This window comes from Carassius auratus, unplaced genomic scaffold (genome assembly GCF_003368295.1).
Source record: "Carassius auratus strain Wakin unplaced genomic scaffold, ASM336829v1 scaf_tig00014120, whole genome shotgun sequence".
Lineage (NCBI taxonomy): Eukaryota > Metazoa > Chordata > Actinopteri > Cypriniformes > Cyprinidae > Carassius > Carassius auratus.
Genome location: NW_020524473.1, coordinates 3211 through 12500, shown reverse-complemented (window position 1 = coordinate 12500; position 9290 = coordinate 3211). Strand labels below are relative to the sequence as shown.

Genomic DNA, 9290 nt, shown 5'->3' with positions numbered 1-9290 from the left:
GATATATATTGCGATATTTTTTCTTACAAACAAATGGGGTGAGCACACTTACATTCTCAATTTAAATGATTTAAACATCGACACCATTGATTAATCAATTGATTAATATGCGCTAGGGAGAGAGAGCAAGACAGAGCTCGTGTTGTTTGAAAACGTCTCTCTCTCTCTCAATTCAATTCATATTGCTTTATTGGCATGACATACAAAGGTACATATTGCCAAAGCATTGTATATATCAGAATAGAAACAAACAAAACAAAAATACATATATATATATATTCATAGGAGAAAAAAAAGGAAAAAAAAATTACATGCAAAATAAATCCATATACATTTCTATAAACATTGATGGTACTTCTAATGTACTCTCTCGCTGTCTCTCTCGCGTGCGCTCTCTCTCTAGCAGCAGCGCGACAGCCCAGCGCCGCGTCAGGCACAGTTCTGGTGTGTAAAGACACAGAAAACGCGAGGCAGCCACCAGGCTTCTGGGACGCTTCAGACACGCGACGCTCACGCCGCGCAGCCAGTGTGTCACCGGCCTCTGTCTCTCTCGCGCACGCTCTTTCTCTCTGTCTGTCGCGCGCGCGCGCTCTCTCTCTCTCTGTCTCTCTCGTGCACGCTCTTTCTCTCTGTCTGTCGCGCGCGCGCGCTCTCTCTCTCTCTGTCTCTCTCGTGCACGCTCTTTCTCTCTGTCTGTCTCGCGCACGCTCTCAATTCAATTCAGAAAGCTTTATTGGCATGACAAAAAAATACATTTTGTATTGCCAAAGCATCAAAAAACAACATAGAAATTGATTTTGAACATTAAGTACACCAAAATTATAATAATAGTTAAAATAAAATAAAACATAATAATATAAGATTAATAAATAAAGTAAAAAAAGGATTATAATGCCAAAATCATGTACATAAAACACACAAAAACTAAAATAAACTAACACTGAACTTGGAATTGAACATTATATACATGTGTGTAGGTCTGATGGGGTGTTAGGCTGTGAGTGTGTGTGTGTGTGTGTGTGTGTGTGTGATTGGGTGTGTCAGGCTGTGAGTGTGTGTGAGTGTGTGTGTGTGTGATTGGGTGTTTGCTTCTCTGCTCTTCCCTCAGGATGTGGAGAGATGCTACAAATCTTGCTGCTAAATTGGAGCATTTGGCTTCTTCGCCAAGGATGAATCTAAGTTTTTGGGTTGGATTACAGGTGTTAAATTGGGGAAATATCTTATTCATTTTGGGGTAATATTGGTCTCTGATGTGTTGGTATTTGGGGCATTCTGTGAGGAAGTGCAGCTCGGTCTCCGGCACTCCCAGAATGCAGTGCGAGCAGAGTCTGTCCTCCCGGGAGAGCCAGGTCTGTCTCGATGGCCAGGCTGTGCTCGCTGAGTCTGTACATCGTCAGGGTTTTCCTGAGCTTCACATCATTCACTCATGTGCTCAGGTAGCTCGCAACACTGTACTCTCGATTTAGTGTCGAATAACATTCCAGTTTGTGTTGGTTTTGAGTGGTGTTTGTCCAATGGGTGATGTACTTGTCTCGTTCTGTGTTGATAATGTGTGTGAGTGTGTGTGTGTGCTGAGGCGAGCTGATCTCTGCAGGAGAGAGCTCAGTCAGTCTCAGCACCAGCTGGCACAGGGGACTCCTCGTTACGCTCAGCTCTTGCTGTTTGAGGGCTTTATAATGGTACGTGTTGGGGTCGCTTGTTTTCAGGTGTTTCCAGAATTTGATGGCTCGTTTTTGGATGTTTAGGAGGAGAGGGTATTGGCCTAATTCTGCCCTGCATCCGTTGTTTGGTGTTTTTCTTTGGACTTTGAGTATTCTTTTACAGAAATCTAATTGTAGTGTTTCAATCGGATGTTTTTCCCAATTTAAAAAATCAAATTTTATAGAAGGACCCCACACTTCACTGCCATATAAAACAATTGGTTCAATTATTGATTTGAAAAGTTTGAGCCAAATTTGGATTGGGATGTCTATTTTGATTGATCGTTTTATGGCATAGAAAGCCCTCTGAGCTTTCTCTTTTCTCTTTGAGTTCATTCATTCATTCAGCTCTCTCTCTCTCTGTCTCTCTCGCGCACGCTCTTTCTCTCTGTCTGTCTCGCGCGCTCTCACTCTCAGTCTCTCTTGCGCGCTCTCTCTCTCTCTGTCTCTCTAGCGCTCCCTCTCTCTCTGCCCTGTTAAACTTGCATGTGGTTTTCAGTCCTGTCAATGATAAACTTTCACTCTATGATGGTTAAACTGAGCAATTAATCCACGAATCACATTGGACAAGGGCCGGGGAGCAGCTGGACTGTACAGTTAATGAATAACGGATCAACTACAACAGCCTACATTCCACATCCTGCGATGTGACTATCGTGGATTCGTACATCGCGATATCGATGCTTAAACGACACATCGTGCAGCCCTAGTCTTCGGTAGAACACAAATTGAGATTTTTAACTAGTTAATAGTCTTATAATGTAAGTTAATGGGAATCATGACAAAACACATAATAAACAAATAATAATATAAAAAAAATACACAAAACTAAATTAAACCTTGCAGCTTGTGATGAACATTCATTGACTGCCACCTATCTCTCAAATCTCTGCTCCATCATCTGCTCATCACTGCTCCTTCTTCTTGCTTTACTGCAGATTGCAGACTTATTAGTGCATTACCGCCACCTATCTCTCAAGTGGACCACTGACACTCTTAATTTAGATGATGGAGCAGAGAGGAGAAAATGAAGGAGCAGTAAGGAGCAGATGATGGAGCAGATGAAGGAGCAGTGAGGAACAGGTGGAGGAGCAGTGAAGAGCAGATGAAGGAGCTGTGAGTAGGAGATGGAGGAGCAGTAAAGGAGCAGATGAAGGAGCTGTGAGTAGGAGATGAAGGAGCAGTGAGGAGCAGATGAAGGCACAGTGAGGAGCAGATGAAGGCACAGTGAGGAGCAGATGAAGGCGCAGTGAGGAGCAGATGGAGGAGCAGTAAAAGAGCAGATGGAGGAGCAGCGAGGAGCAGATAGAGGAGCAGTAAAAGAGCAGATGGAGGAGCAGTGAGGAGCAGATGAAGGCGCAGTGAGGAGCAAATGGAGGAGCAGTAAAGGAGCAGATGGAGGAGCAGTGAGGAGCAGATGAAGGAGCAGTGAGGAGCAGATGGAGAAGCAGTGAGGAGCAGATGGAGAAGCAGTGAGGAGCAGATGGAGAAGCAGTGAGGAGCAGATGGAGGAGCAGTAAAGGAGCAGATGGAGGAGCAGATGAAGGAGCAGTGAGGAGCAGATGGAGAAGCAGTGAGGAGCAGATGGAGAAGCAGTGAGGAGCAGTAAAGGAGCAGATGAAGGAGCTGTGAGTAGGAGATGAAGGAGCAGTGAGGAGCAGATGAAGGTGCAGTGAGGAGCAGATGGAGGAGCAGTAAAAGAGCAGATGGAGGAGCAGTGAGGAGCAGATGAAGGAGCAGTGAGAAGCAGTGAGGAGCAGATGAAGGCGCAGTGAGGAGCAGATGGAGGAGCAGTAAAGGAGCAGTGAGGAGCAGATGGAGGAGCAGTAAAGGAGCAGATGAAGGAGCAGATGAAGGAGCAGTGAGGAGCAGATGAAGGCGCAGTGAGGAGCAGATGGAGGAGCAGTAAAGGAGCAGATGGAGGAGCAGTGAGGAGCAGATGAAGGAGCAGTGAGGAGCAGATGGAGGAGCAGTAAAAGAGCAGATGGAGGAGCAGTGAGGAGCAGATGAAGGCGCAGTGAGGAGCAAATGGAGGAGCAGTAAAGGAGCAGATGGAGGAGCAGTGAGGAGCAGATGAAGGAGCAGTGAGGAGCAGATGGAGAAGCAGTGAGGAGCAGATGGAGGAGCAGTAAAGGAGCAGATGGAGGAGCAGATGAAGGAGCAGTGAGGAGCAGATGGAGAAGCAGATGGAGAAGCAGTGAGGAGCAGTAAAGGAGCAGATGAAGGAGCTGTGAGTAGGAGATGAAGGAGCAGTGAGGAGCAGATGGAGGAGCAGTAAAAGAGCAGATGGAGGAGCAGTGAGGAGCAGATGAAGGAGCAGTGAGAAGCAGTGAGGAGCAGATGAAGGCGCAGTGAGGAGCAGATGGAGGAGCAGATGGAGGAGCAGTGAGGAGCAGATGGAGGAGCAGTAAAGGAGCAGATGAAGGAGCAGTGAGGAGCAGATGAAGGCGCAGTGAGGAGCAGATGGAGGAGCAGTAAAGGAGCAGATGGAGGAGCAGTGAGGAGCAGATGAAGGAGCAGTGAGGAGCAGATGGAGAAGCAGTGAGGAGCAGATGGAGAAGCAGTGAGGAGCAGATGAAGGAGCAGTGAGGAGCAGATGAAGGAGCAGTAAAGGAGCAGATGGAGGAGCAGTAAAGGAACAGATGGAGAAGCAGTGAGGAGCAGATGGAGAAGCAGTGAGGAGCAGATGGAGGACCAGTGAGAAGCAGTGAGGAGCAGATGAAGGAGCAGTGAGGAGCATATGGAGGAGCATTGAGAAGCAGATGAAGGCACAGTGAGGAGCAGTGTGGCGAGTGGGGCGGGGCCGAGAGGCGTGGGAACGAGAGTGATGCCAGGTGTAGTGATTGAAGATGAGCTGCACCTGCACCCCACCGCCGGTATCGAGTGCCACGTAGGAAATGGAAGGATATAAAACTGGAGCGACTATAGTGAAGGACGAGAGAGGACCAGGCCTGGGACATTATTTTATGTTTGCTTTTTATTTTGTGCGCACCAGTCGTCCGTGAGGGGCTGGTGCGCTGTTTTGTATTTATTTTGAATATTAAAATGTTTTGATTGTGCGCCGGTTCCCGCCTCCTTCTTCCGATGATTACGAATGTTATGTTCGTTACAAGCAGTAAAGGAGCAGTGAGGAGCAGATGATGGAGCAGATGAAGGAGCAGTGAGGAGCAGATGAAGGTGCAGTGAGGAGCAGTAAAGGAGCAGTGAGGAGCAGATAATGGAGCAGATGAAGGAGCAGTGAGTAGCAGTAAAGGAGCAGATGAAGGCGCAGCGAGGAGCAGTAAAGGAGCAGTGAGGAGCAGATGAAGGTGCAGTGAGGAGCAGTAAAGGAGCAGTGAGGAGCAAATGAAGGTGCAGTGAGAAGCAGTAAAGGAGCAGTGAGGAGCAAATGAAGGTGCAGTGAGGAGCAGTAAAGGAGCAGTGAGGAGCAGATGAAGGTGCAGTGAGGAGCAGTAAAGGAGCAGTGAGGTGCAGATGAAGGTGCAGTGAGGAGCAGTAAAGGAGCAGTGAGGAGCAGATGAAGGTGCAGCGAGGAGCAGTAAAGGAGCAGTGAGGAGCAGATGATAGAGCAGTAAGGATCAGATGAAAGCGCAGTGAGTAGCAGATGAAGGAGCAGTGAGTAGGAGATGAAGGAGCAGTGAGGAGCAGTAAAGGAGCAGTGAGGAGGAGATGAAGGAGCAGTGAGGAGCAGTGAAGGAGCAGTGAGGAGCAGATGACAGAGCAGATGAAGGAGCAGTGAGTAGGAGATGAAGGAGCAGTGAGGAGCAGTAAAGGAGCAGTGAGGAGGAGATGAAGGAGCAGTGAGAAGCAGAAGAAGGAGCAGTGAGGAGCAGATGAAGGTGCAGTGAGGAGCAGTAAAGGAGCAGTGAGGAGCAGATGAAGGTGCAGTGAGGAACAGTAAAGGAGCAGTGAGGAGCAGATGATAGAGCAGATGAAGGAGCAGTAAGGATCAGATGAAAGCGCAGTGAGTAGCAGATGAAGGAGCAGTGAGTAGGAGATGAAGGAGCAGTGAGGAGCAGTAAAGGAGCAGTGAGGAGGAGATGAAGGAGCAGTGAGGAGCAGTGAAGGAGCAGTGAGGAGCAGATGACAGAGCAGATGAAGGAGCAGTGAGAAGCAGAAGAAGGAGCAGTGAGGAGCAGATGAAGGTGCAGTGAGGAGCAGTAAAGGAGCAGTGAGGAGCAGATGGAGGAGCAGTAAAGGAGCAGTGAGGAGGTGGTGCTCCATCTGTTTCACACACACTGTGTCTACAGACACTCCCCTGTCTATCTGAAATCAGCTAATTTCTTTCATGAATATTGCTTTGTTAATAAAGCTTAATTTGTGGGAATTGACTGCCTTGACATGCCGTTACATCATGAGGGTTCTGCTCTTTCTTCTGAAACTCATGCTGGCAGTGCTTAAGTACTGCATAAATATACAGACTACTCTAAAGATCAGCTGACAGTGGATGGAGAGACACGGCGCATGACAGTGTCTCCAATCACGAGCTCAGCTGAAGAACAGCCTGTCAGAGCCGGGCGCTCTTCTGTTACTGTGACGAACCCTCGTCAGCCTCTCATTTATCTCTATTTTACTGAAGTCTTCTTCTAATCATTAATTATTACACTGATATAACTAAGTGATTTTCTACAAGAACAGCAGCGTTCACCACACATACAGAAACCGTCATCATCATCATTGGTCAGCTAACAAGACTAGCTTTCACCATAGAAACAAGCAGCACAGGAAGTGATGCGGTGTCCTTACCATCCTCCATGACCAGCACTTCCTTCTGACACATGTCCTGCACGTTAACGGTGCAGTTAACAATGAACTCTGGTGAGGAGCAGTCATCCTGCCGAACATCTTCACACTGATAGCACTGGATCTGCAGCGCCACGCTCGTGCCTGCTCGAGCAAACACACACACACACAAAACACACATTATCATTATCAGTATTATCATCATCATCTCTGCACAAAAACAAAAATGTACCATCTTCATAATCATCATCACAAGAAATTCAAACACACACAGACATGCATCATCTTTATCATCATCATCATCTGTGATGTCTGCACACATGTTGTGTCACCGTTAATCTTCACAATGTAATTTTTATTTAGTTTTTATCCAGTGAATTCAGTTCAGTGACGCAGGCAGACAGTGTAGGGCAACTCTGTTCATTTGTTGGTTAAATAATGAATAGAAATAACAGTTAAACTTCATTCATATTTTATGGGTAAGTTTGTAATTTGTAATCAGAATTCATTTAATGCTTCAAACAAATCCATGATGAGCTGAATAACTCGTAGTAGAGTTCCTCTGAAATTGAATGCAACGCTTCCAGAGCTGCGGTTTAAACCAAATATGCATAAAATAGCTTCTAAAACCATTAGTTATTATTATTTCTACTCTCAATAAACACAATTTTAAATAATTTCCCACAATTCTGCATGATGAAAAGAATAAAAACTAAAATCTCATTCTGATTTATTTCACAGGAAAAATAACATTATTGAAATTAAGTTATTATTCATCACATTAGTACATTCGTTTTACCGCCTTAATTTTTGCTAATTAGAATAATATATACTTTAAAATGTATTATTATTATTATTATTATTATTATTTATTCATTTATTTATTTTGTTTGTTTTTGTCAGGACAGGATTATCTTTAACGCATAACAGTTTGAATCTAATCTAACTCCAAAGTAAATTAGAATTGTATAGAATATATATATATATATATATATATATATATATATATATATATATATATATATGTGTGTGTGTGTGTGTGTGTGTGTGTGTGTGTGTGTGTGTGTGTGTGTGTGTGTGTGTGTGTGTGTATTATTATGTTAATATATTTCTTTATTAAAAAGGTTAAAAATGAGCCAGACTGGCGAGTGTTTAATCATCTCTTTTGAATGAGTTTAGAGTACTGAACGCTTCGCATTAATATAGTTGTTTAAATAGAAAATAAAAAGAATGTGAATCACGCATTAGCTGACTGAAGCAGAAAAATGTATATTTAACTTTATCAGTCTTCAATTCCATGTGTCGTGCTAATTTAAAATATTACAAACTAAACAAAAACAAGTCATTATTTTGAGAAATGAAGGCGCAATTAAGCATCGTTAATAGCCTCAGTGTTTTCTTCTCAACCCTTGAAATAACTCAACCCTAATAATTGAACTGCACTAATTCAAACGAGACGTTAACTGTTGATTTCTTTCAGCGTGTGAATCGGCATTAGACTAAAGCTCATTAGAGTCTCAGGCCATTCATTCTTCTTGATTCAGTCATTTCTCTAATCTTCAGTGAAGCTGTTTCCAGCGTTCAGCGCCTCGAGCGGGCGTCAGGCTGTAAGCGTCGGTGTTAATGTGTGATTGCATGCACTCACCCGCCGTCAGCGCGATGATCAGAAGCGTCGCACACCGCCACATCCCGGAGCCGCTCAGCGCCGCGCCGACGCGTCCATCCCGCGAGCTCCGCCGCTCGTGACGCGTGCACAGGGAGAGACTCTCTCTCTCTCTCTCACACACACACACACTCCTCGCGGCTTCACACCAGAAATAACAACAGCTCTTCAACAGCTCCAGATCCAACTCTGACTGGTGATGTCACCACTGAAGAGGCGCGCGAGAGACGGATATTGTATTGTCCATGTTTTAATTGAAGATCTGTCATAATAGCAATACTGTGAATGCAAATTAAAAGACTTCACTTCAAATGGGTTTAACTGAATAATAAACAAGAATTCCAGAATTCCTATTGAATTTATAATAGCACGAGTATCAACATGCCTCTCGACGTCCTGTCCAACAAAACTATAACTTTACTCCACAAATCTAAAAACATATTTATGTCCACAAACAGACACACTTTGAGATTCAACCTAACAGTTTGTAGTTACTAGGACACATGTCTCAACAGTTTGGTCAAACGTCTTCACACAGCGAGCACAACATCAGTCTAAACTGAGAATCAGTCTAAACCGTTAACTGTAGACTCAAAAACATCACATTGTTGCAATCCTTGGGTTAGCCCGAACAACAGTGCACACCACCTATTTTTGCTCTACGGCGCACTTGCAAAAATTTAGTTATATCTGAAACCTACTTCAATCAGGACCGCTTCATGTCATGTATATTTATGACAATTATAATAGCATACAGTTAGTGTTGGCGGTATGGTTATGGTCTGTCCATGCAGCCATGCTTGGACAGAGCGGGGAGAGCAGCAAGACAAACCCCCCCTGGGGTACAGAACAGAACCATTATAAGCATATATATATAATTACAATTCATAATTACGTGAGTTGTAAACAAAATGTGAGAGACTGCTTCCAATGAAGAGACTGTAAAGGAAGAACAAAGTTAGATCAGATTATTGGTTCAGTTGGTGGAGTTGGTGTTGGAGGAGGGAGTTAATTGCAAGCAGTGATGTGATGGAAGAGACACTGAAGAATGGGAATTTAAATAGACCGCAGGTGATAGGTGTCGAGACTGGATTGGTACACGTCAGGAACAGCTGACTGTCAGCTGATGCAAACGTGACTAACGTGGCCTGACTGAACAAACGCAATGCTCAATTTTCGCAAAC

At 44.6% G+C, this 9290-nt stretch overlaps 1 protein-coding gene across 2 annotated transcripts in view; it reads right to left on the bottom strand.

Annotated features, from left to right (window-relative positions):
• LOC113074234 (ly6/PLAUR domain-containing protein 1-like) overlaps positions 1-8865 on the bottom strand; it is a 12422-nt gene extending 3557 nt beyond the window's left edge. For both annotated transcript variants that reach the window (XM_026246994.1, XM_026246993.1), the window contains exons 1-2: positions 8089-8865; positions 6447-6587 (exon numbers count right to left, since the gene is read on the bottom strand). In XM_026246994.1, coding sequence (XP_026102779.1) covers positions 6447-6587; positions 8089-8131 — 184 coding nt within the window. In that variant the 5' untranslated portion in view covers positions 8132-8865. The remainder of the gene's footprint in view (positions 1-6446; positions 6588-8088) is intronic.
• Between the last annotated feature and the right edge of the window lie 425 nt (positions 8866-9290).